The following is a 25,053-nucleotide window of genomic DNA, read 5'->3' as shown; positions in this document are numbered from 1 at the left end:
AGGGATTACACCAGTATCTTGTTCTGTTCCTCCATGGAAAAATGATTTTTATTTAGAAAATAAACTGTTGTCTCCCAAGCGATTGAAAGAACAGCCAGTTGCATCTGTTAGACCCTTAATGGAACAAAATGGGAGTACGCAGACAGTTAGACACTCAATAAACATGACTTTCTATCCAGAAAAGCAAAAGAGCTCAGCTGCAGGTTTCTAGCTAAGAACCATTACCATCATGTGAAGTTTTTTCCCTTTCTGAAACCTTATTGCAAGCTCAACACAAGACAGATGTCTGCAATCACTCACTACTGTTAGTTTAAGCACAATTGTATTTGCTACAGTTTCAGTAAACATGTAACCAAGCACTTAAAAATCTATTTTAATGATGTTTTCAATAATAATAATAATACTCCGCATTACAAAAGAAAGAGGTAAAAGGTACGTCTTTTACATATAAGAAGAAACTTAGCACAAAAGCAAAGAATTTCTTAAAACCAAGATAAAGCTACGTTGTTCCCTACTGGGAAGCATCAGATGTTTGAGATTACTCACTTAATTCACTTTCAGCCTTCATAGAAAAAGATGAAGATGGACAGTCAAAATAGTTACTCTACCACATCAGCTTTAAATATTCCACTGACTGTCAACAATGTAGCAATAAAATTACAAATATACAGGGAACAGATCTGCTACTGTACTGAAGCTACACACACAACCAATAGCAAAAATACATAACAAAATATGCAGAAATAGTTTTCCATTCATAAATGCAAAATTACTCCCACATTCCACTCTGTTCAGAAATCAGCATTCAACACGGTGACCAAAACAGGAAGACAACTGTTGTTATGCTTCATAGAACAGGCAGACGACAAACCTACGCATTACTCGAGATTTTGGACTAATCCTAATTCTACAAATTGTTTGCTGTAGAATCATAGTTCATACATGGAAACATGTAAAATTAATATTAACGATTAAGTACAATCACAGAAAAACAATGATGCTAATGAAGGGTCTTCTCATTCCGAGGCTGCTGTTTGCTGGGCAGAACGAGTCCCAGTTCAGCAGTCTAACCCCAAGGACATTACCAATAACCAAAAGCACTATGCTTAGTAGAATGTGCACAAAAGGCCAAAAGTGATCACTAAAAATGTTTTTCCGAACTGTAGGACAGGGCATCAGGAAAACAGAATACTATTGCATTCACTGCAATGTTAGGCTTTTGAGCACAGCATTACAAATATAAACCACTACAAATGCTTACTGTGTGCAGATAGTCCCCAGACTACTTCACTTTATAATTTCTAAATCAAAGTAACTTGTACGTAAGGAAGGAGCATGATTTCTGTTTACATAAGCTTTGACAGGAAAGGGCACATTAAATCACAACTGAATCACTAGCATGAAACTGCATTTCTAAATAATTTAAACCCTCAAAACATTATTTCTTGCTAAAAATCCTTCATTTCAATGAAACAGTTTGTAAACTTTGAAGATGTACATTTATACAATCTACAGTCTCAGCAGGAAGTAGATTTCAGGCTTATCATCACTATTGGGTTCCAGCTGCAGAACCGAATTGCGTGCGTATAACTGGTCGCTACAGCCGTAGTGCAAAGCAGCGCACGCACCCTCCGGCATTCCTCGGCCCTCCGCGTCCTCCCCAGCGAAGCCACTCAGATACCTGGCGATGTACGAGCCTGTTGAGTGCCTGTTGATAACGTGAGGAGGTGCTGAGGGCTTGTTCCGAAAGACGACCCCTGCTATGCTGCTTGTGTTAGAAGATATTTGCTTGCTGGCGGCCTCCTGCCTCTCCTTGGCACGGCTGGCTATATTCCGCACTCTGCTCTGGCTTCTGGAGGAGAGTTTTCTGACCAGCGCTTTTGGGCAGTCTTCATCAATCTGCCTGGAGTACAGCGTTTGACGGCTGTCTTCCTGGTCCAGGGACACCAGCTTCCTCAGCTGCTCTGTCAGAGCATCCGTAGAATGTGGTCTCATATTCTTCATAGCAGCAAGTTTCTTGTCTCTCATGCCTGATGAGATAAAGCTCCTACTTATGTATTGATACTTACTTTCAAAATTGCAGGAAATATCCTCTGATGTCAAGTCACCAAGACTTTTGGATTTGCAAGGGCTAGTCTGCTTGATGGCTGAATGAGGTGGGAAAGCCAAAGCCTTTTTGAGCACAGGTGAGCGTACGTTGATCTGGGATCTCTCGGAGTTACACGTTATATTTTTCTGCTTATCTGAATGATGAGGACACAAAAAGCCAACATTTTCACACACTGGGAAAGGGAGCTGACTCCCTGCAGTCCTGAAGTTATCCGAGTAGTCCAGGGCAGCAGCACAGAGCCCAACAGTTGTGCTGTCCCCAGAGGTCCTCTCACCACCATGCCCAGTGTCCTGCTTTTGCCTCAGTTTCAAAGGGGAAGCCAACTGACTCATGTCTTCCCTTTTGTACTCACATGCAGTTACCAAGAGATCTTGAGAATCCCCATCTACTTCTAGGAGACTGCTGCTTTCTGAATTTTCACCAGTGAGAGGATCAAGTGACTCCTCAAAGATGAGGCTCTGGGAAGCAAAAGAACTGGCAGACTCAGGGGCTTCCCAGCCCGTTCCAGATTTTACTCCACATTTTCTTTTAGGATTTGCATTTAGCAAAAAGAGAGATGAAGGACAAGGAGAACTAGGCAAGTTATTTTCTGTACTATTTAACTTCTTGCAAAGTAATTCACTGTGGGTCTTACATTCAGAAGCTGGTGTAAGAGTTGCCTCATGGATAACGGTGTACACAGAATACTCCGCAGTCTCAGGGCTTGAGAACATGGTAGTGTCTGGAGTTGAGAACAAAGGGGATTTGGTGGATTTTGTGGTAGAAGGGTTGTGCTTATAAGGACTGCTAAGATCCACAGTAAGCATGTGTGGGTGTGTAGCCATCATACTGAAGGTGTGGCTGCTTGTGCCACAGAGGCTTGAGACTGCAGTAAGATCAGTTTGGTCATCTGTGACATCAAACTGTCCGATCAGAGCAGAGACAGCACTATCCATCTCACTCTCATTCGCTAAAGAAACTTCATCTATAAGGCGAGAAATGTCACTGTCTTGCATGGTTAAAGTGGAGTGCAAATCAGGAGCACCAGAGCAAATGGTAGAAGAAATATCTGTCAAAGAAAGAGGTGCTACGGTACTTTTCCTGATGATGCTGTACTTGTGATTTTCCATCTCTACTTTTTGAGAAAGGGAAGTCCCCACAAGAGTTACTTCCTCAGACCCTTTTTCGTCATCTTCCTTTTTATTGTTTGCACAGTTTTTGTTGTGTGTTTTTTCTGTGGAAAGCTCAAAATCGGAGTCCTGCATTATGGGGACAGTTTCATCAGAATGATTATTTTCTTCATAGTCTACGAGGTGATTTGTTTCAGCTACACCAGTTGCAAAACCTAAATTTTCAGGTTGCTCCCGCAGAGGTGGTACTAGAGAGTCAACTGTAGTCTCCTTCTGTTCATTCTCCTTAAACCGAGATGCCAAATTTGAAGTATTTGATGTTTTCTCAGAACATGGAAAAACAGATTCTTTTGAGTTTGTTTCAGTCTCATTTGTGTTGCCATCACTGTTGGCTGAATTAAATAAGAAACATATTAGTTGCATACAAAACTGTGTTCTGGTTATTAACAACTATTTTGTCCTTAGACAGACAAATGGAGAACGCAAAATTAGGTACAGTTGTGACAGAACTTAATTATGGGGTTGTGCAGGTTCAGTACAAATTATCTGAGTGATATGAATAAATGGAAAAATACAACTGCAGGCACTTCATTGAAACTTCCTTTGAATGTCTATTACATCAAGCACATGATGTAATACTTGTTGCAAATAATGTTAATGAGGTACCATATCATAGCTTGCACATGGTATTACCTTCAGCTGTGTTCCTATTCAGATTTGTACTATAAAGCAGCATGGCAATAAAGACAGAACAAAACAGCTCTGTTAAAAAACATAATACTTTGAAACAAGAGGCATGCTTAAAAGAGCTGAGTAAAAATCATCAAGTAGGTGGACTCCAGACTCTGTTATACATGTAGTTATTGTAAAATGTTACAATTTCAGGATTTCATTTTTGATCTTCTACCAGCATGCTGCATTCATGAGAGAAACATTTTTGTTTCCTTGAAAAATACACATCAGATATTTTTTCCACCCAATCTTCTTACTTGTCTTTATATGCCAAATCCAAGCTCCGTGGCTCACTCCTTTGGAGCTTTTAATTAAGCAGGGACTATAGAAGTAAGTGTGGCATAACATACACTGTTTCTAACATTTGCTAGAAGTCAGGTATCCTAGGAAAAACAAGAGAAGCCCTGATCATTCACTAGCAGTGACTGAAACCCTTTGGTGGAGTAAGAACTGTTTCTAATGAATATAGCTTTAAATGCTGATCTCCAAAATCTGAGAAGTTCCCCAAAGTTTCCAGTGCTCCTAGATAAGGATAGAAAAGATGTACATTTCTTTGATTCTAGACTTTTTTTCTTTTCTATAAAGAACACAGGAGAAAACTGACAGCACACTGTCCACCTGCATAATTCCACTTGAGGATATATGTTCAGCCATAATGTTTTAGCAAGAAAGATCTCTGTTGGACAGCCAGCCCTTTCCATTCCTCACTGCATCCTGCAATAACAAACACTTCACCTGATTAGTGCCTCCCTGAGGGTGACGCCACCTCCAAGTCTAAAATATTTGAGCTAAACTTACTTCCTGAGAAAATCCCAGCGTATTCCATATGTGCACAAGGCTGCGTTGTACCTTTTCTTACCGTGACTCAAAGTAAGTTCTCCCACCAAAAAAGGGCCCAGGTTGATTTTCTCTGAGCCTACCACTAAGTCGTGGATGGCCCTGCAGCACAGAGAAGGGAAAAGGTCCCTCGGGGACAGGAGAGGACTCCATCTGGAATTCCATCTTCACATCTCTCTTCTTTATGTTTAAAGGTGGCCAGTTCTCTTTCATAAGGGTTATGGAGCAAGGCTTACAGTCTCTAATGGACAGGATCTAGTCCCCCCATAGCTAGAAGAGGCAGGATTCATTCCCTGTGACAGCTTTCTTTTTTAGGTCATCTCACCAGGACCTGTGTGTTCTGCAGAGGTTACTCTGCTGTAAGTGAATACCTGTGACCTCCAAAAAGCGTAGAATTTTCTTCTAAAATAATTTTGTGTCTTTGCCTGTAGCATCTTTAGGAAGAACTATTTAAGAAATGATTACATCTGTTGTGACGAATGGCTGAGCTGTATCACCTTCATGGGCTTAATTAGAAGATCTTTCAATTTAAAAAACACCATTTCAGAGGTAACTCCCTTTACTAGTTCCTGTCTACACTTTCTTCTCAGGGTCGTAGAAAAAAAAAATAATTGGTTTGATTTTGCTTGCTGTTTCTCCTAAGTCACTTCTCTTACAAGGCGATGTGCAGATTATCTGTTCCTTCAAAGCCACTAATATGAGCTGCTAATAGAACAAAGGTGGCTTAACAACACATCCTTAATCTGTGCCTGGTAGTTCTGTTTTAGGGTGGCTCCTGTGGTTGCTGGAAGCTGCTGCTCCATAGATGAAAATATTTGGAGAAGAGCAGCATTTCTATCATCCACCCCCAGCCAAGAGAGGTTTCTCAGTGTGTTCCCTGCATCTTACTGAGCAAGACAGACAGTGCTGCTGGCTGTCCCGCACCAGCTGAGGACGAGCCCTGCGGGACCAACTGCAGAAACACTGTGCTGTCAGAACTGACCAGAAGCTGAGGATCTGGCTAGCCCTGCAGCCCCATGGGGACAGCTTGTGTGAGTGCACTTGCTCTTCCCAAGCAAACAAAAAACAGCCTCAAAAAGCAGTATAGACACTCTAGGCTAGGGACAAGCTCAGGGTGGAGACAGCAGGTCTAATGAATTACAGCCATTGTATTCAAAGCTTCCTAGACTTATTTAGATATTCCAGTAAATCAAGTATTAGGCAGGCCAAACACATTGACTTTGCTGTAGTCACAGGAATAACTGAATTTCAAAACCAGGATTATTATTACTGAATACACTTAGAAAAAAAAACTATTTTAAGAAATTTTACTGCATATCAATAATATAAGGCCAAAATTTCATCCTAACACATGCTTTCCACATAAATTAAACAAAGTAAGTAACCTAGGTTGAGGATAACACCAAGACTGTTGGATACTACAAAATTTGACCTACTTTTGCCACTTTTACATCTATTAGAAAGTCTGCATTAGTCTTTACACACACCATTTCCAAAAACACAGGCTGTATGCTGTTCTTCCTCCTTGAAAATGGGGAGAGAAAATCCACCATGCCAGCAGCCCTGTTTCAATAAGTAAACAGACAGTAGCAAACTAGAAATTGATGAAGCGTGATTGAAGGCTGGCTCTTAAATTATAAAAAGAAATTTGGCAAGTGTCCTTTTAAGAGCACTTCCAGAAATTACTGTAATTCATTTGCCTAGTTTGCAGAGTAGACAGCTCTCCAGGGTGTCTTTTATCAAAGAGTTTAAGACTCTATTGAAATACTGCAGTCTTAGGGATATGTAACTATTATGCGAGTTGAATAAAGCTACTTGCATAAAGACTGCAGAACTAAGCCTTTTCACGGACTGTTTCCACTTACTACACCAAAAGTAATTTTGGAAGCATCTTACCAGATGCATTTTCTTTTCCTTTGGCATCTTGGGCAGTTTCATCTGCTGGGCACGGTAGTCCTACAAGAAGATATTTGTCCACGGGCATAGAAGCAGGACGTGTTTGCAAACTCCGGCTTGTACGCCTTACAACTCCTTCTTTGTCCTTCAGGTCTGTTGGTTCAGATGCACTGTCTTTAATTTCAGTAGCTTCAAGAAAACCCATCTTACTTTTCTTTCTACCTTTTGCTGGTGCACTGGCTGTGCGCCGGAGAATTCGATCACCAATAGATCGCTTCCGTACATAATGCCCACTGGTTTCAGCAGAATTGTGCTTCAGGTTCTTGTTAAACAACCCTCTGAGTCCTATCAGCTGCTTATTCTGAAAGGACAAGGATAACCAGGGTTTCAAATGAGCTCTGACTGTTATATAATGAGTACAATGAAAAGGGCTGCTTTCAGAGTATTTATGAAGGATGAAGACAAAGTTTAAAAATGCAGCAAAGCAAAAATTCACACCAAGCAATTCACATCTACTCTGACCAAGGAACTATCAGCATAGGTCTCCATGAAATCATGCATGTCTGTATTTCTCCTGATTAGGATGGCAGCCTGCCACAATTACAAGATCGGTTTGCTCAAAGTCTCCTAATCAGAGATGACAAGACTGTAAGTGTACTGCAGTGACAGGCTACACATTAACTTGGAGTTTTATGCATGGGCTTCATCAAAGCAATATTCAAATGTTTCAGAGTCTGAATGAAGAATGATGTAAGTTTGGTAGTTGCAGATCATGCGATTAAGAACCATTTGAAAAATCTGTGCCAAGTGCAAAGTGCATGCTAATGAAGTCTACCTTTGTGGCTCCTAGAAAGTGCAATATTGTGTAACTGGGATTGAGGATTAAAGGGCTCCACTGAAAGGCAAAAAACATGCAAATACATTTGGCTAATGTTTGCAAGACTGTGATACAAGCAAATGAGGTTATAGCACATCAGCTGTAAATACAACTCTAGAGCAAATAATTTAAAACTATGTATTAGTCTAATGTAAGTATCTCTCAGAAACTTGACCAGATATCCTCACTTACAAGGATGCAAATGTATCAAAAAAGGCTGAATGCACATTAGAAACAATAACACAGCCCATCATTAAGGCAAGCACTAGATGAACAGACTAAGTGATGCAATAATCAAATCTCAACAGGTCTTCACCCCTGCTTCCTTTTGTCCTCCCTGTGAAACTACTCTTTACGATTTTTCTTGAGCATAATTCTTCTTTGAAGAGCACATGAGCCAAGAGCAACAGCTGAACAAGCTCCCCTACAGGCTATCACCAAAACTGTACATGATTTCACACACATAGCCAGATGTGTGCAGATCTAGGTATATATTGCACGTGCATTCCAAGCTGTTTACTGCTGCTTTTCTTTTTACACTGATTTAAGAGTAATGAAGTCTACCCTGAATACTAAGAGCTTCTCTTTGTGCTCAGAACATGCACAGGTCTGATTTGGTTAACACTGTTCACAACCTCGCTGCTGTCCTCCCTGGCAGGAGGAACACTGGTGGAGACAAGAGCAGAGGAGTACATTGAGACACTGGTCCCCGCACTGAGACAGGGATGCTGAAAGTGAGACAGATAGCTAAATGGTTTACAGAGCCATCATTAGATCATTCAGTGATCTAATGGGATCAGTGGAGGTAAAGGTAGTGGAGTTAAGTGAGGATCTAGACTATACAAAATCTCAGCCCGTAGGCCTCATTTACATTACCTTCTACCCCTGTTCCACTGAATTTCCCTTGGGTGCTCACAGAACTGTGGTTTTACATATTCAACATGACATTGTCTGCATCCACTCTCAGAAGGCAGAAGGACTGAGGTCTAACTGTTCTTTTCAACCTACACATTTCATAAAGGTGGGGGGTGTGTGTGTGCATTTTTCTCTTTTTCTAAATCACTACAAAGGGTTATTTTATTTTAGCATCCTGTTGAACATGGCCTTAATTTCTTTGTGCTAGTTGCTCATGAAGGCATTTGAAGCAGAAATGCAGAGAAAAAGCACTGTGCTTTCACTACCGTTTTAAAATTAGTAATCTTGCAGAAAAGCAAAAAGGTATACAATAACCTAAAAGATTTAAAGCCTAAATTAGCTGCTAAAAATAGCTTGTCAAATAGCATGTTTTGGTGCATTTACAGTTCTCAAGACTTACTTCTAAGATAAAATTAGTTTGACTCAATAAATATACTTACTGTACATAGATGTGATAATTACTAGGTGCTAACTTACGAACATTCATAAGTACACGCACGCTAAGACTAGAGTAACAGTATGTTATGCACTCCTTGCTGATCACCTGCAAGGAACCCACACGCACACTACAAGCTACACCCTTCTGCGTCCTGAGCACTCCGACAGAAGCATGCCTGTGCTTTATTGGGGTATCTCAGCTGGAGAGACCCAAGTGTTTTACTGGACACGGGTGTGCTGTGAGCGGGTATCCTGGCTCAGTGCTCCTCAGAGAAAACACTACGAATAAGGAATTGCATTTTACTTCCTTGAGCATGCCGATGCTTAGCAGATAACATAGATACTGACATACATATACAGATATGAGTATAAATTAAGACTTCGAGTTGAGGGCAACAGATTCAGACATTGGGATTTTTCATTGCTGTATGATCTGAATAATTCATTTAGAATTAGCCAGAGAGAGCTAGGCACTGCTAACCCAATGTACAAAATGCCACGAACCTAAGCGGTAAGAATCATTTAGAAACCACACAAATCCTGTGAGGTTCTGTGGTACATTTAAATCCATTTTTATAAGAAGAATGAAACTAAAGAGTCATAAAATAAGCATATTTCTGGATAGACTTACCTTTCCATAGATCTCATTAATTATTATATGAACAAATATGGATGCTTCTGTCAGTCCTTCTAAATACACATGACGATAACCTAGTAAAACAAAAATATTGCACCACAAATAATCAACAGTTTGCATTTTATGTGTAACTGGCAACAACTATCTATAACAGTGAAATACATACAGTAAGCCACCTTCTATGCCTTTAGTAAAACTTAGGTTCTCACAGGTTTTCCAACCCCCCAGTATAAAATGCCTCCAAGTTATAAATAAAACACCAGTAGTAATTCCCAAAAGCACAGACATCCAAACTCCTTCAAGTAACGGTGAATATACCTTGCTAAGATACCAGGAGAATTGTCCAAGGTCATTCATGAAGTCCCAGAGATATAAGCGTATATCATATGCCAATAACCTCATCTTAAACTTCAAGTTCAAAGGCGTTTGGTTCTTCAGTTAGTATTTAAGTCAAGGAAAACAAGTGGGACTAACCAGGCACAAGACTGCTGAAGGCCACAGTTCTTTGTCCAACGAAGTCTCTCCCAATAGGATCGTGGTCCCAAACAAGGAATCGCACCAAAGCTATTTCGGGCATGTGGATGGTAAAAGTGAGTGTTTCCTCCCAAACAGGATTAAATCCTGTAAAACAAACAGAACAGAAATTTTGGAAAACAATTCCATAGCAAGCGCTAGCCTCAGTTTTCATGATGCATAGCAAGAAGTATAAGAAACAAGTAGTCCAAATACACATATGAAAACTCATTACTTATTGCTTATCTAGATCTAGGCGCTCTCAATCTCCATCATGTAAGTAATTAAAAGTGAGAGATCTGTCTCTTGGACTGCTTTTACAGAAAAATAATTCTGGCTGGGTAGCTGGCAGGAATACCAAGGCAAGTTGTTTTGCAGAACTATGGTAGGGTAAAGACAGACCAAACCAAATAGGAACTACCTTTTTTCCCCTCCATGGTTTTCCAGCAGCCTATGACAACTGATGGCCCCTTCTCCTGCTGCAACAGGCTACCCCGCTCTGTTATTTATCTCCTTCCCATGAAGGCTGAGGTAGCAGTTAAACTCCATAGGACACGATTTGTTTTCATTGCATTTGAAGTTATACATGTATATTTTATATACATTAAAAAAAAATAATTGGAACTTCTGCATAAAGGATATTTAAGCACAATCCAGGAGAAAGATACTGTAGTGAAGAGTTCTTGTCCTTCACCTCTTCCTTGTCTGTCTCTGCATACCAGAAATTGTCCAGAAAACAGAATTAATTTCTTAAATACATTAATTTGATTTTGTCAGATAAGAAGCCTCGCAATTTAGAAAGTAATAACAGATACCGAATCATTTATAATTACTTAATATTTTACTTTAAGAAGAAGAAGAAATCAGCTAGATTATCTTACCATTGTCATCAACCACCCTGGTCTGATCTTTACAGCAGTCAACAGGCAACCCAATAATTTCCACCTCAACAAAGGGATCTATAATCTATTTTTTAAAAACAAAGCATTTTAAAAGCAAGTCAAGATACAAGTGAAGGTCAATTTTTAAGAAAATTCATGCAGAGAGTTAATTTAAATTCATATGAGAATTCAAAAACCTATGATTCACATGAATCTTCAAGCAGCACTATCACGGGAAATGGTTTAACGAGGTAGAAGTGATGTATGGTTTGTAGTCTCAAGAGCTATGGCCAGCTATGACTAATTTTCAAAAAAAATGAAGTCACCCTCAAAATACAAAGCAAATCCACTGTTAAACATCATGGGGTTTTGTACCTCACAGGATACAAACTCTGTGAGAAAATGTAGTATTTAGTGACCAAAAGCTTGACAATAACCGGTGTATTTAAATAAGGTGAAAATTTATTTATTTGAGTCACATGCTGTCACGTCACTACAGGACCTCTCATGGAAGCATTTGTTGGTATCAGAATATCTTACCTCTCCTCTGTCTCCTAACATTGAGTCAGGAGGCTTAGGTAGCTGCTGTCCACTGATGATTTTCAGAATAAGCTGCTTTTTAGGACTGGCAGGAAGTGGATCAGCAGAATAGGGGTTGAATGTGCCTGAAAGATGGCAAGGAGTGAGAAATGTAAGGAGAAAGATACACAAAATAAGTATTACCTCCAATGATGCATACATATAGCCAAAATTCAGTCATAAGCAAGTAACAAGAGTATGGAACGGTTGTTCATTAATTTTATAATTTCATTCCAATTTCTTACAACCCTTTTCTAAGCTGAGCAGCCTTTGTTTATGTGATTGTGAGACAGAAAGGACCCCACTAACAGTAAGGTTTTACAAGACTCCTTTGAAAAAAAAAAAAAAAACCAAACCAAAAACCCCCAAAAATTTCTTCTGTAAAGTAGTAGCTTAAAAAAATCAATAGTTATCACCCGGATCAGCACTGTGATCTTGTTTCTTGCACAGCTGCCCAGATGTTAATGAGAACAAGCAGCCAGGCTTGAATAGGGTGCTTCCTGAAGCAGCAGTGCCTGCTTCAAGTACCCAAAACTTCCTCTATTGTTTCTCAAGTACCTTTCAGTCAATGCCACTGCTTCTTATGGCCACATTAAGACATATGGGCACGATCAGATCCCAAATCCACAAAATATGGAAGGATTGCCATTGCATAACACTGAAAACTACAGCTCCTGTTTTAACAGTATTCTGAGGAATGAACCAAATCCTTTTAAACATAACCAAGTAATTCCACTAACTTGCTTGAGAGCTGGACCAAGTCCTTGGTCCTGGGCCACTGCATCTTTTTCTACTTTCTTGCAGTTGGCTGTCCTAGGACCCCTTTTTCTGTTTTTAAACATATATTAATAAGATGGAGCCCTCTTAATAGATCTATAATAACAGCAAGACATTGCATGCTAGTACTTACACAGTCTAAAGTCTATGAATGTATGGGAATATGAGAGATTCTATGTATGTTCTTAATCCCCTTTCTTGTGTTTTCACAACTTCACCATAAAGACACTTTCTGAAAGGCTTGACACTTACAGTAATAAATGTATAGTGGGACATTACCTTTGCACATCTGCTGAGGTTTGAGGACATAACCACAGTTGCCATTTACCCTAAATTTTGCTTCATTTAATTGCATCACGCGTCCCTCAGACTGGTAGTTTAGTGCCACTGTTGAAAGAGATAACTCAAGTGTCATCGATAAAGATATTTACTTAGCAGATACACAAGAACTGGGAAGTAAGTCTTTCATGAAACACCTACCTAACTGGCAACCAACATTCCAGTAAGGTAATGGATTAAAATTGCTGGAGTCAATCCGATAGGCTGATGGATAGATCCTTGTAAGCTGTTTCTGGTTGTAAAGCATAAACTGTTCGGCCTTCTGCTGCACTGCTTGGTGGGCTCTTGTTTCACTGAATGATAGCACATTCCCTGTTGATCCTGTGTGTATTGTTAAATCAACAAACAAGTTATAAAGCAATCTCAGGAGATGGGGGCCTGAACTCAGAGCTCAGTTACATTGATATTAATCAAGGGGAACATGAGATTTAGTCCGAAGTTACAACAATAGATTGTCTTGTCATATGCAAATCATGTACACTGCATAACTGAAGGGCACAATTTCCCCTTCCAGGAGGGTCTTTTGTTCTACCCTCAAGTTTCCAGAAACAAAAGGAAAGCCAAGCAAGAGTTCAAGCTAATTGCTAGGGCCTTTTCTCCTGCAAAACCCCAGACATTGCTGCTATGAGGAATCTATAGAGAAATCTACTAATGACAGCATAATCAAAACTATCTCACTGAAGAGCTTACAGCCAGGGGAAAGGAGTGTCCAGCAGGGCTCCAATTTTGCTCTTGTCCTTATAACACGTTAATAGCAGCACTCAACCCATTTCTCTCTCACACAAGTTTCTGCAAACTCACCCTTCCTCTAAATAATCCAAGCAAACTTTTCCAATTCTTAAGTCCTTCCTCTAAATAATCCAAGCAAACTTTTCCAATTCATAAGTCTTCCCTCCTAGCATTTTCTCGCCTTCCGCTGACCCCCTTTGAACAGCCCTCTGGGAGAAAGACTGACCAGAAGACTTTCCTAGGTGAGAGTGCCCAACTTTGAGGGAGCAGTTAGACCAACTCAGCTATATCATCTCTCCATGCCCATCTCTTCAGCTAGCACCAGGAAAGCACTAGATGAAAAGCAGCAGTAGTACTGTGCTCTGAGGAGCAGATCCTCCTTTCCAGAGGCCCACGAGCCATGAGGTGGGTTCAGCAGTACCACCTAACTGCACCCAGACCTGCAGAAAAAGCTGAGCTGTCTCTCAGCTCAGAACAAGACTGGAACTCTACAAGACTATGTTCTTGTAGGATTTCTTAGACTCGTTCCCCACAGTGCTTTCACCCTCCTTAATTTCTCTCATTAAGTTCTATTAAATTAGGAATTAATTTTATAGTAATTACAGAACTTCATACACTGTTTACATATGTTTGGTGACCTTTCCCACAAATTCCTCTACAACTTTCTCAATTTCCATTTTGCTGTAACACATCTAGTGAAACAACTGCACGCTTTCTGAACAAGGATCACATCTATTTATCACAATTCAAATCTACTGCATTACTAAATTTTAAGTAAAATTTATCAAGTTAAATGATGATGACAAATTCTATATAACTGTGAAACCAGGAAACAGTTCTCCTGAAAGCCTAGCTTGTAAAATTGCTACTAAAACATGAATGCCATAAGAAACCATGGGAAGTATACTTCCTAGGGAAGAAAAAGGTGGTGCTTTACTCTTTCTCCATTGTTAAGTGAAAGGATCAGGTTAGCTAACTACTCTGCCTTTAAAACATGTTTGAAAAACAGGGGAAACCTTTAAAACACAGACATGTTTCCTATCCAAACAGAAAAATTAAAAAGGCACATGCTTGTGCCAGCAGCCTTACCATCATCTACTATATCCTGGGCCGCCACCGAGTTTGTGTACACCACTAGGTCAGACAGAGCTCGACACAACTTCACCGTTTTTCTTCGACGAGCTAGTCTGTTGAGTTATATTTAATGTATAAAGCAAGTTGGGAATTTTTCAATATTTAAAGCATATTTCAACTTTTCATGAAAAAGGAAATAAACAACTGTGAACAGGAAACCACGTATGGCAAACTTCCTTGGAGAAGGCTCAGAGATGACTGTTCTGCTTGTACCTCTATAGTCACACTACACAAACAAAATGTTTCATTTAAAACATAATGAAATAGCTGCATCATGACTCTTCTCAACAAAAATAAGGCAGGCAGCTTTGAGCTATATCTGAAAATGGAGCATTTCTGTGATGACAAATGCGTTCTCAATGGCACTTCTTTGATTGCTTTTTCTTTACATTCTCAGATGTAATAAAGTTGGCTGGGCTGTGATGTGCCCTTATTTAGCTTAAACAGTTTTCTTTGAGCACTATTTACAGCATGCAAAATGTAGACTGGCATTTTTCCATTAGAAGAGTATTACTATCACAGTTCTTTTCAGTTTAATGGTAATCGCTATTTGCAACCTATGAAAAGATATGCAATTAAAATATCAGGCTACAGCAGTCACAGCAAAATACAGCGCAACAAGAGTGTCATAAATGACCTGCTCTTAAGAACAGAGTTCCCTGAGGAAATCACATATAAATATTGATAGCAGCAAACATGCCTATATCTTTAACTGAGGTGGAGAACTGCAGTGGTTCACAGCTTACCTGTGGAGCTGCCCCACTTCTTTCCCAGAAGAGTTTTGCTGGCTTTCTTCATCATCTGATGCACTATGGTATCTGGATGCTGCCTTCACAGCTTTCTGTTGGGAAAGAATCAAGCACAGCTGTGTCAGTCTATGGGGTGCTTCTATAAATTCACATGACTGTAAATTACCATCAGGTAGGTAAGGAAGCGAGCTGCAGCAGGTTTACAACACAGGACCAGTGTCCTACAAGGATGCAGAATGACCCTGGGGGGTTGACAGCAGGAAACCCTGGCTGGTACGCCAAGTGTTTCCATGCATGCGGAGAAGGAAAGCCAACACAAGGCCTGTGCCCTGATCTCTCTCCATCTAACTGCCAGGATCCAAGTGCCTGCAGCTATGGAGCAGGTTTACCTGCTGGCAGGCAGACAAATACAAGCCTGGAGAAATTTTTTTCTGCAAACTGGCTGCTCCGTTGCAGCCCCCATATGCATTCCATAGCTTCTGTCCCCTGCTCCCTCCTGGCAAGAGCAGCCACCACTGCTCCTGTCTCCAGTACACTGGGCACTGATCCTGATGAAATTCTAATGTATCATACCAAATTTAACAAATAGTAACACACAGTAGGATCTAAATGTACAGTGCATTGCTTCCACATACCTACGCTTCCCTCCCAGCTTAGAAAATTTTACAAATTCATTTGTGAAGTTGAGAACAGAGCCAGGGAAAAATTTTCAAACATCATCTTTCTGCTGCCATTCAGTTATCCTAAATTATTACAGTATACAGTAAAGAAAATAGCTATGATAAAAAGATTGAAAATCTCAAAAGCACCTTTTTTTCAGAAGTATCTATTATTTAATACAGTTTTCAACTTCAACAACATTACATTTTTTGTAACACTAACTATAGATTCAAGTGAGAATTTCTTTAATTCCCTTTTCATCAAGAGGTAATAATATAACTGAGAGCTCCTTATCCTTTTGCTCATATGGCTAATTGAGCACACAGTTCTTTTCTCCTGTTGTGATACACCAATATTCTACATAATTTAGTTTGCTTTGTTTAGTGCTGATATGAAGTTGACTATGTTGGAAATAATCTACATGGTTCAGTTTTGGAATCTGAAGGTCTGCACTGTGGATGTTTCCTGCAGTTAACTTGCAGAAATTGTTAGCTTTAGTGTCTTTGTCCTCCACTGGCAGTTTTTAAAGAGTTTATATGTGGCACATTTGGCACAAGAGCTGGCTGAAAATGTCACAAGTCAATATCCCTCAGTGGATAATTCTGTATCTGCAAAAATATGAATAGTAACCATCCTTCCCAGGCATCCCTTTACATGGAAAGGCATAAGGGGGAAGTTACTGAATGTTGCTGTCGCCTTACTCTACAATACAATCATTATTAAAAAAAAAAAAAAATCTATGTATTCTGTCTTATTTTTTTCAGCAGAGATGAAATGAATGGGCTTTCCAACATGCTACATCAATTAGGATAACTAGTTGAAGTAATTAAATTATTGACATACTTTCCAGCTCTCAGTGCAACCAACAGATTTTAGTTGCCAACTTCTGTCTGTGACATCTCATTCCATAGCATTTGCCTTCCCATCAACAAACATGGGTTACAACGAGATGTGCCCACTATCCTGCACAACAGGTATTTGCAGATCTCAACGCATACTGAGTGAATAATGTGCACTTAGCTAAAGCAGCTGAAATACGACCACTTTAAGCTGTTGTAAGTTTATAATCGAAGTGTAAATATGAGTCCTGGTATTGTTTGCCTAGGGAAATTTTGATGGCGCCTGGCTGGCTTCAGGGCAGATGAGCTGGTGGCTGATTAAGTTCTATGAAGTATTTCGTAATCACTCTTTTTCCTAAACCGCTACTCAGATTATCAACCAGAGTGTGCTCCCTGCTCGGCTGCAGCTTTCACCACAGGCAGCACTGAAGAGGAATACAGGCATCTAGGAGGCTGGGGGCAGAGGAAGCCACTGGTGGCACAGGGACTTGGCTGCAGATCTGCTGCATGCCTCTCTCGTGACGAGCCGACCTGCTGATTTACTGGCTTGGCATCTAAGTGACTCCCGGAGGAAGGAAGCTTGCAGTTGTATCAGCTCATGCTGAGGCTATGCGTTCCAGAGATCCAAGCCTTCAGGCACCACGGGAGTGTGGAAATAGGGGAGGCAGATGACAGGAACACATTTATCAGGATATGGGAATGGGAGGAAACAGGGGCACAGTGTCCCTTTTGGTGGCCGCTATCTGTACAGCTGTAAAATTGAACCTCACCCTCTACGTTATAGTAGCTCTTGCTTGATTCAACAGAGCCACCACAGTGAAGACCCAGCGAAACAGACAACTTGAACTAGCAGCTACATGAACATAGAAATACTATATGCAAAACCATGAAGAGAAAAACACACTTTTACAAAGCAGGAGCCCAGAGCCAGTACTCAAATCATAGCGGTTCTTTAAAGCAAGAGGAAAGACAGTAAACACTGCATGGCACTGCTCAGGGTATGAAACAGACTAAAACTGGGCCTTGAATGAAACAAACATTGTCAGCTGTGTGGACAGAGCTCTGGAAAACAAGAATACACCAAGGCATTTGTCTACATTGCTCTTCTGCTGCTGCAAGTTTGATCAGAAAATCAGCAGTTCCACATCGCTAGTAAAGATAATCTTTTTAGTCGGGCAAGGTTTTTTCCTGAGTCTGCGTGATTGTCTTTTACAGGGTTCTCCATACTGCTAGCAACTAACATTCTTCTGAACAGCAAGTGTAATCATGTAGTCTTTCCTCACTGCCCTCATATGCACTAAGCTCGTCTCCAGCAATAAAACATACCCAGAGTCTCTAGAATGCTGTCAGACCTAGAAGAGCAAACTGAGACTCTCATTTTACTTACTTTGTTTTTACCAAAGTTGCCCATTAATGATCGACTATGAGACTTTTTTCCACCTTCTTTTGTGTCCAGGCTCTGTGCAGAGAAAGTGCAAAAAAAATATGTAACTAGATACCTTCAGAAGTATCTTTAGAGAGTCTGCTACAGTCTCTAAAATACAGTTTCAACCTAATATAAGTTCTTGTATGTCACCCTGATTGACTGTTAGAAAAGCACAGTGATAGCAAGTGAGAATAAAAATGATTTAAAGTCTTAAACACAAGATAATCATCTGCAAATATAAATCGAAATCCAAAATCTCATTATAGGACTTTTCTGATTTCTTTAAATACTTGATAGCTTAGCAATCCTCTAACAGTAAGGAAAAATACTAACATTAATACTCAAAGGCAACAAACAACAATGTAGTAAAAAAGTCTAGCAACATCAGGCAAGCAACAACAAAACACAACAGCATTTGAAAGCGTACTTGAAAATAGCCACAAAGGAAACAGTAGGGAGGGGGCGGGGATAATCTCCTAACAGATAAACGTGGACTTTTCATAGGAAGCCTGAAGTATGAGTTTCACATTTATAGCCATGCCCCTAGACATCAGTTTGATAATTCCTGGCAGCATGTAGCTTCTTCTGTCAGAAAAGCACATGCCTTCATCTTCTAAAGGGCAAAACAAAGACCTAAAGGTGCTGAAGACTATTCCCCCAGAGTTTCAGCGAGTGCTGTGAACTTCAGTTACTCTGTTCAGTGCTGAGCTGGAGTTCACTTCTGGCTATCATGACAATAAGAACACTAGATGGTTTCTTCAGGTCCAAAAAAGTCGACAGCCTTTGTATCTATGTTCAAAGATACGTTCCTAGCTCAGCCTGCAAGTCTCTGTAAAATGCAGAAGACTACCTCAGCAGTTAAAGTACTTTTCTCCCTCAGGTAAGAGTGAGAGCTGACAGTTTCAACAGCAAATCCAAACTAGTATCAGGCCTGACTGACAGTACCATACACACTGCCTTTCTCCCTTGCCCTCCCAAGAAATCCACTTGATTATTACTGGAGATTAGTACACAAACTTGCATTGTGAATGCTTTTTTTTTTTTTTTTTTTTTTTTCTTTTAAATAATAGCAAGTTTTTGGGAAAATGAAAGGCACACCAGTAACGAAGCAAGGGAAAATGAGATTTTACCAGCAAAAGCACACTAGAAAAAATACTAGAAAAGAGCTTTACGACACCAAGGCTAGCTAATGAGTTACAGAATTACTAAATCAGCGCAACGTTTAACCATTTAGTTTTCTCCCATCTAAACCAACAGTTTCTATAAATTAATCTTCCAGTTGTTTTAATTACTATTACTAATTTTTCAGCTCTATACTGCTTAAAACCCTTGAAACCATAGTCACATACAATCAGTCTTCACATAGCAAGGGAAGAGATCTCTGAATGTCCCTTAATAATTTTACAATTAGTCAATTAGAAAATTCTAACATTTAAATTATTACCTGACAGATGTTTGAACAACACACTTGCATTACTGAAGTATTTTCAGTATTCTGGTCACATCAACAATAGGCAATGGGTAATCTGAGACATCATATCCAACACCAACACGTCATGGCAATTTGCATTCTTTCAACAAAACTCCCTACCCCCTGAAATGCTATCTAGGGGCCAGTCATTCTCCAGATACCAGAGGACATACCAAATGTAATTATTCTAACACAAAATACATTGAAATAGCTCATATCTTATCATACGTACCAATATGGGGAGTTTGCTCTCTGAAATCCCGCTTTTCTCGTCTCACAAAGGCCAAAGGGAACCAGCAAACTGACTCTGTTCTCATACTGCAAAGTCTGAAAATAACCCTTCTCTATTGGGTCAGATGGCTTCATCCTTTGCATTCTTACAGCCCCTTCCCACCACAACAGAGCCTTCACCAGACGTCTCAAGCATCAGCACAAGTCAAGTCTGGCTTCAGGCAAAAGTCTCATAGGCCCAACTTCAGAGAAACAGACTGACAAGAGCTATGCAAGCCCTACAGAGTGGGAAGACATGCAGAAAGCAGAGCTACATGTACTTGACCTTTAAAACTACAACGCTTACAGCGTGGGCACATCCCCTGTGGAACAATTCACTCTGTATTCTAGCATAACGGGGATTTGCAACCAGTTGAGGTGAAAGTACAGTAAGCGTGGATCCACGGTACTAACTGCTTATTGATGTATTCAAATTTCCAATACATTTTACTGTCTTACAAGAAGAGTTTGATGTCAAAAGGGAAAAAATCCATACCGTTCTTGATCTAAAAGAGTCTGAAAAAGCAGTCATGAAAAAGCAGAACCTTGCTTCGGGCAGTAAAAGCACAATCCTGTGTTTTAGTGCTGTACAAAACAGCCATCAGCATTAAGGCAGACAATGCTCTGGGTTATTGCGGCCGGTCTTGATAGGACTGAGGCAATAGAAAAAGGATCTTTCTCCAATAACCTAGACACAAACCAAATTGCTTGACACATGCTTGCAATACTAGTACTTACTGAATTAGTCACTTCTAAGTTTTACAAGGAATAAACCTGATTAGAACTCATTGAAAGAACATATTCTTCACACTTGACCATTGGAATTCACTCCCTTGATATCATCCTGAAATAGTTCCAAGTTTTCATTTGGATAAAACAAACTCAGAACTTGCTCCTAAGTTATCAGCTTCCTCATCTGAAAAATGTACAACATACATTGTGCTGTCTAATACTCAACAGAGCATGTGAAGGGGAAAAACCCACATACCTGCTTCAGGTTAACATTTAAACTCTCATGAGTTGCCTTTAGCAGGGCTCTCACAGTGAAGCTGTCAGGATCTTCCTTGTCCCTGATTTGGGATTCTTTTATCAGAGATTCCAATTTTGTTCTTATGAAAGATTCCACCTGGTGCTCGGTTGCCCCGTTACTCTGAAAGACATTAAGAAATCCAGTTAAAGTAGATTATGATGTCCATCACTCCTGGGACAGCCTGAGGGAGCATTACACATGCTTCAGGCCACAAAGTGCTGCTAACTTTTCCTTTCTCTGTGCAAGAAAAAGCTTCTTGTGTAATACTGCCTGATTTTGCTTTTTCTATTGGTGGCTTTTACTGCCATTTCCATTTTCCTTTTCTCTTTACTCCTCCTGAAAAAACTTACACTGCCTCCCACCAAAGCACACTACCACACAGATCACCCCAGAACCCTGGTGTTAGCTCTTTCATTCAAAACTGTCACAAGTCTGACTTCTCTTTCAGAAGGCAGCATGAATTTTCAGCCAATGCACTTACACACTTCCTCCAAAATAACAACCTAAGCATCATTAGATTGCTGCTCCAAACAGTAAGAAAGAGGAAGCAATTCCTGTTAACAGCAGTCATACGGACTATACAGGCACAATTACATAAGGCACTTAAAATAAAAATGGATCCTATAGAACAGTGTGCACCTAGCATTCCTCCGCCTGTGGGGCATGAGAGCTCTCCTGGCACAGGACAGGAAAGCAACTGTTCTGTCCTAACATGTTCCGTGCCTAAAGGCATACTGTGTTTTGCACTGGCATTAAGGATGGCCAAATTTTGTCTTAAGTCTTTCTGTTAAAGAAAGCATCGTCTCATCAGAAGTGCTCAAGCCACATTAGTAAATACATAGACTGCTCCTACTGAACAGCACATGACAACGCATCAGTCATTACATTGGTTTCAGAACTGGTTCAGCAATCTTATCTTATTACGTCCATAATTAAGAGTTATATTCATTCAATACATAATTTTCCCTGAACTTAAACCTGCAGAAGTTTGTACCTGTACTTAAAATTAATCATATTCCTAAAGATTTATGGGATTGGAAGTCTTCAAGCTTCCCCACAAATGAATTAATACCAAATATTTCCAGTTCTGTAGTAAATACTAAGAGAAATACAAATTCTGAGTTATTGAGCAAGCTGACTGTATCCTGTGCTTCAAGCATACTTCTGTATGAGAGAGACTGTCTTGTGGAACACATGGGTTGAATGACATCCAAGTGCAATTTAACCTCAAATAATTAAGAAATGAATTAATTATGATTCTGTCCAGTAGCATAAAGTTTATTGGAAAGGGGGGGGGCGGGGGGGGGGGGGGGGGGGGCAAACCAACCAACCAAGAAAATCAAATCAGCCCTTCTGTATGGTGTACAAGAATCCCCCAAAGGATGTGGCTGACACTAGCATTTTAGCAGCATCAGGGTAGGGGAAGAACCTGCATAAACATATACTTCCTCTGAACCAGTTCAGATGAGGACTTCTTAAACAGAAGCAAATCCTAAGGTATTCTGAAAAAACTTCAATCGCTAAGAGCAGGCATATACAGACAAACTAAAATCTCAGTATTTAAACCAAAACCAGTTAATGAGAACTAGAGATAAGAACAAGGCAAACTCACTGGGCTACATTCAAAAGTAAAGATAAACATTAGTCTTGCTAAATATTAATTTGAATTTGATCTATTCTTTCTGCATCTCCCTAGACAGTATTTTCTTTGTTCAAAAGTTTTAACTGGTGAAGCAAGGCTATATACTGACTAGAAAAAAACAAAATCAACCACACCTGCTGGATAATGTGTATTAGCATCATATGTCATTTTCCATTTGTAGCAAAAAACCAATGTGTTAATGAAATTAACAGCAGAAAAATACACAGAGTCTAAAAAATAAAAGGAACAGAAAGCCATCTTCAGTGCCAAAAAATAAGAAATGGAAGGACTGAAAATAAAAAGGTTTCACACCTCGAATTTTTATTCATTCCATAATTTTCATCTAGCATTTGGTGTAGCAATTCCATCATGCCATTGCTTTGAGTACTACACATTTGTATCTGAAAAAAAGCCTAGCAGGCTTACAATGCTGGCTATTTCAGTCTATTATAACTAAAGTACTTAAATCTGTTATTTATATGATTTAAAAGACAAAGTGTGCATTTCCAAACAAAGTTATCCCATATCTAAAAGTGGAATTATATAACTTCTATATTTAAGGTCCTGACTTAGAAATCAAAGTTAAAAACTCTGATCTGCTAACAACTGTAAGTAGCATGACGGAGTATGCATGTAAGAAATGTACAGATGTAACAATTCTGGGATCTGTGTATATGCACATACATAGCAGGGCTTTAGCTTGCAGTCATCTTCAATTTCATCAGCACTATCCTCATCTGAAACTTCTCCTTCCTCAGCATCTGCTCCAAGACTGTATGGCAACTTTTTACCCTAAAATGAAGAAAAAATACTCACAATAAATGCACACATGGTCAGTGTTTCTCAGTGCAAAGACCAAAATAGCCCATTCCTCAATTATTCCTTATGTAAACTGCAACCAGAGTTCAGAATTTGTTTTCAGAGAGTCTCATGCAAACCTGTTCAAGGACACAGATTATCATAGGTAATATTTTAAGTATTTCTGGAAGAGTTTATTACTGAAAGAACTTTGCAAGCTCTTTCAAGAAAAGCATACTACCTCCCATCTCCAGAGCAAGGCAGAAAGTACCCAAAATATTTTTTAAGCAGACTCTCAGATATTTCAGGCTTACCTCTAGCAAGCAGACCAACTGTATATTTAAAATAAAACTCTAGAAATCAGAAGCTGAGATTTTGTCATAGGTTCTTCATCAGAAAGCGAAGTGCAGACACAAAAGAACTCACTGCAAGCAGGCACCAAAATGAAGGAAGCAGCAAAGCCTATTTTAATATTGTGTGCTCATGCAAGAACCTGGTCAGCAATCCAAATTAGTTGCTAATCCAGTACTGTGAATGTCATATACTTCCATTAGAAAGGAACTACTTTAATTCCATGTCTAGTTTCCAACACCCGATTAGAGTAGTGAGCATCAAAACAGAGGTTATTAGCTACTCCTGGTAAAACAAAACCCAAACAAAAAACAACCAACCAAAACCACAAACCACCACCAAAACCCAACCAAACAAAAAACCTAAAAAGAGGCCCTGACAGATTAATGAACTTTTTTAGAGCATTAATCTTTAATTCTCCTGTATGATCACTTACAGTGAAGCCAAATCACAGAATTTTAGAAATGTTGGGCTATTGGTCTCCAGTCCAATCTCCCACTAAAGGAGGACCATCACCAGCTCTATGTGAGCTCTGCTTCGCCAAGTCTCACAAACTTTCAAGGGTGGAGTCACCCCCAGCCTTCTGGGCAGCATCTTTCCATGCTCCACTACCCTCAGCTGAAAAAGCTTTTTCCTGCCATCCAATCTGCACCTCCCAAGCTGTAACTTGTAGCCATTGCCCCTTGTTTTACCATCTGTTACTTAGTAAATCACCTATTAAACTTCTGTGTCATTACTTCTGTGTCTTCCTCACCAATAGCAAAAATGTTTGCAGTCTACCTGCTTCCTCAGTGGCAGAGGTAGACAAGAATTAGGCTCAGATTTCTGCAGAAATGGATTGATTTATAGACTGCATTTTGAAATTAATAATGCTGTCCTGCTAATGAGTGGGTCAAATTCACTTCACATGGGCACCTTTATACTGGTTTAAATCCATAAGTATTACTAAAATCACTCTTTAAATACACTAGCAAAACAAAAATTATGCCATTACTTGAAATTGTTTGGCTACTGAATCAATCCTGCCTTTAAAAGGAAAATGTATAAAACAGAGCAAAAATAATAGCAAACAGATGAGAAACTGGCTTACTTCTCAATAAGATGCTAATTCTTAAATACGATTTTTATCTTTTCCAACAGGACTGCTTAAATTGAGCAGGCAATGGGAGACAGGTTTGTGAAAAGAGACTGTGATGCTTAAAATAGTATTTCTCATTCTGAAAACATTAGCTCGGCTTCACACCATTCTGTAACTACTCTCAGGGTTTCAGGACTGTTAGCTGAAGAATTACACTGAAGTTACAAACTCAAATG

The 25,053-nt window shown here is 39.7% G+C and overlaps 1 protein-coding gene across 9 annotated transcripts in view; it reads right to left on the bottom strand.

The window, feature by feature from the left end:
• Positions 1 to 303: 303 nt before the first annotated feature.
• The window catches only part of PLCH1 (phospholipase C eta 1), an 85,595-nt gene continuing 60,845 nt past the window's right edge, over positions 304 to 25,053 (bottom strand). For 5 of the 9 annotated variants that reach the window (XM_040613390.1, XM_040613389.1, XM_040613391.1 and 2 more), the window contains 14 exons: positions 23,275 to 23,382; positions 20,907 to 21,068; positions 18,139 to 18,210; positions 15,250 to 15,344; positions 14,459 to 14,556; positions 12,782 to 12,961; positions 12,581 to 12,688; positions 11,486 to 11,610; positions 10,946 to 11,030; positions 10,026 to 10,172; positions 9,546 to 9,625; positions 7,520 to 7,579; positions 6,685 to 7,045; positions 304 to 3,611 (listed from right to left, as the gene is read on the bottom strand). In XM_040613390.1, coding sequence (XP_040469324.1) covers positions 1,510 to 3,611; positions 6,685 to 7,045; positions 7,520 to 7,579; positions 9,546 to 9,625; positions 10,026 to 10,172; positions 10,946 to 11,030; positions 11,486 to 11,610; positions 12,581 to 12,688; positions 12,782 to 12,961; positions 14,459 to 14,556; positions 15,250 to 15,344; positions 18,139 to 18,210; positions 20,907 to 21,068; positions 23,275 to 23,382 — 3,783 coding nt within the window. In that variant the 3' untranslated portion in view covers positions 304 to 1,509. Of the gene's footprint in view, positions 3,612 to 3,912; positions 3,942 to 6,684; positions 7,046 to 7,519; positions 7,580 to 9,545; positions 9,626 to 10,025; positions 10,173 to 10,945; positions 11,031 to 11,485; positions 11,611 to 12,580; positions 12,689 to 12,781; positions 12,962 to 14,458; positions 14,557 to 15,249; positions 15,345 to 18,138; positions 18,211 to 20,906; positions 21,069 to 23,274; positions 23,383 to 25,053 lie in introns of all 9 variants that reach the window. The other 4 variants (XM_040613393.1, XM_040613392.1, XM_040613396.1 and 1 more) reach the window with 3 other exon arrangements.

The sequence above is a fragment of the Falco naumanni genome, chromosome 13, assembly GCF_017639655.2.
Source record: "Falco naumanni isolate bFalNau1 chromosome 13, bFalNau1.pat, whole genome shotgun sequence".
NCBI classification, from domain to species: domain Eukaryota; kingdom Metazoa; phylum Chordata; class Aves; order Falconiformes; family Falconidae; genus Falco; species Falco naumanni.
Note: the sequence above shows the minus strand (reverse complement) of the source record. Positions and strands in the feature narration are given on the sequence as shown.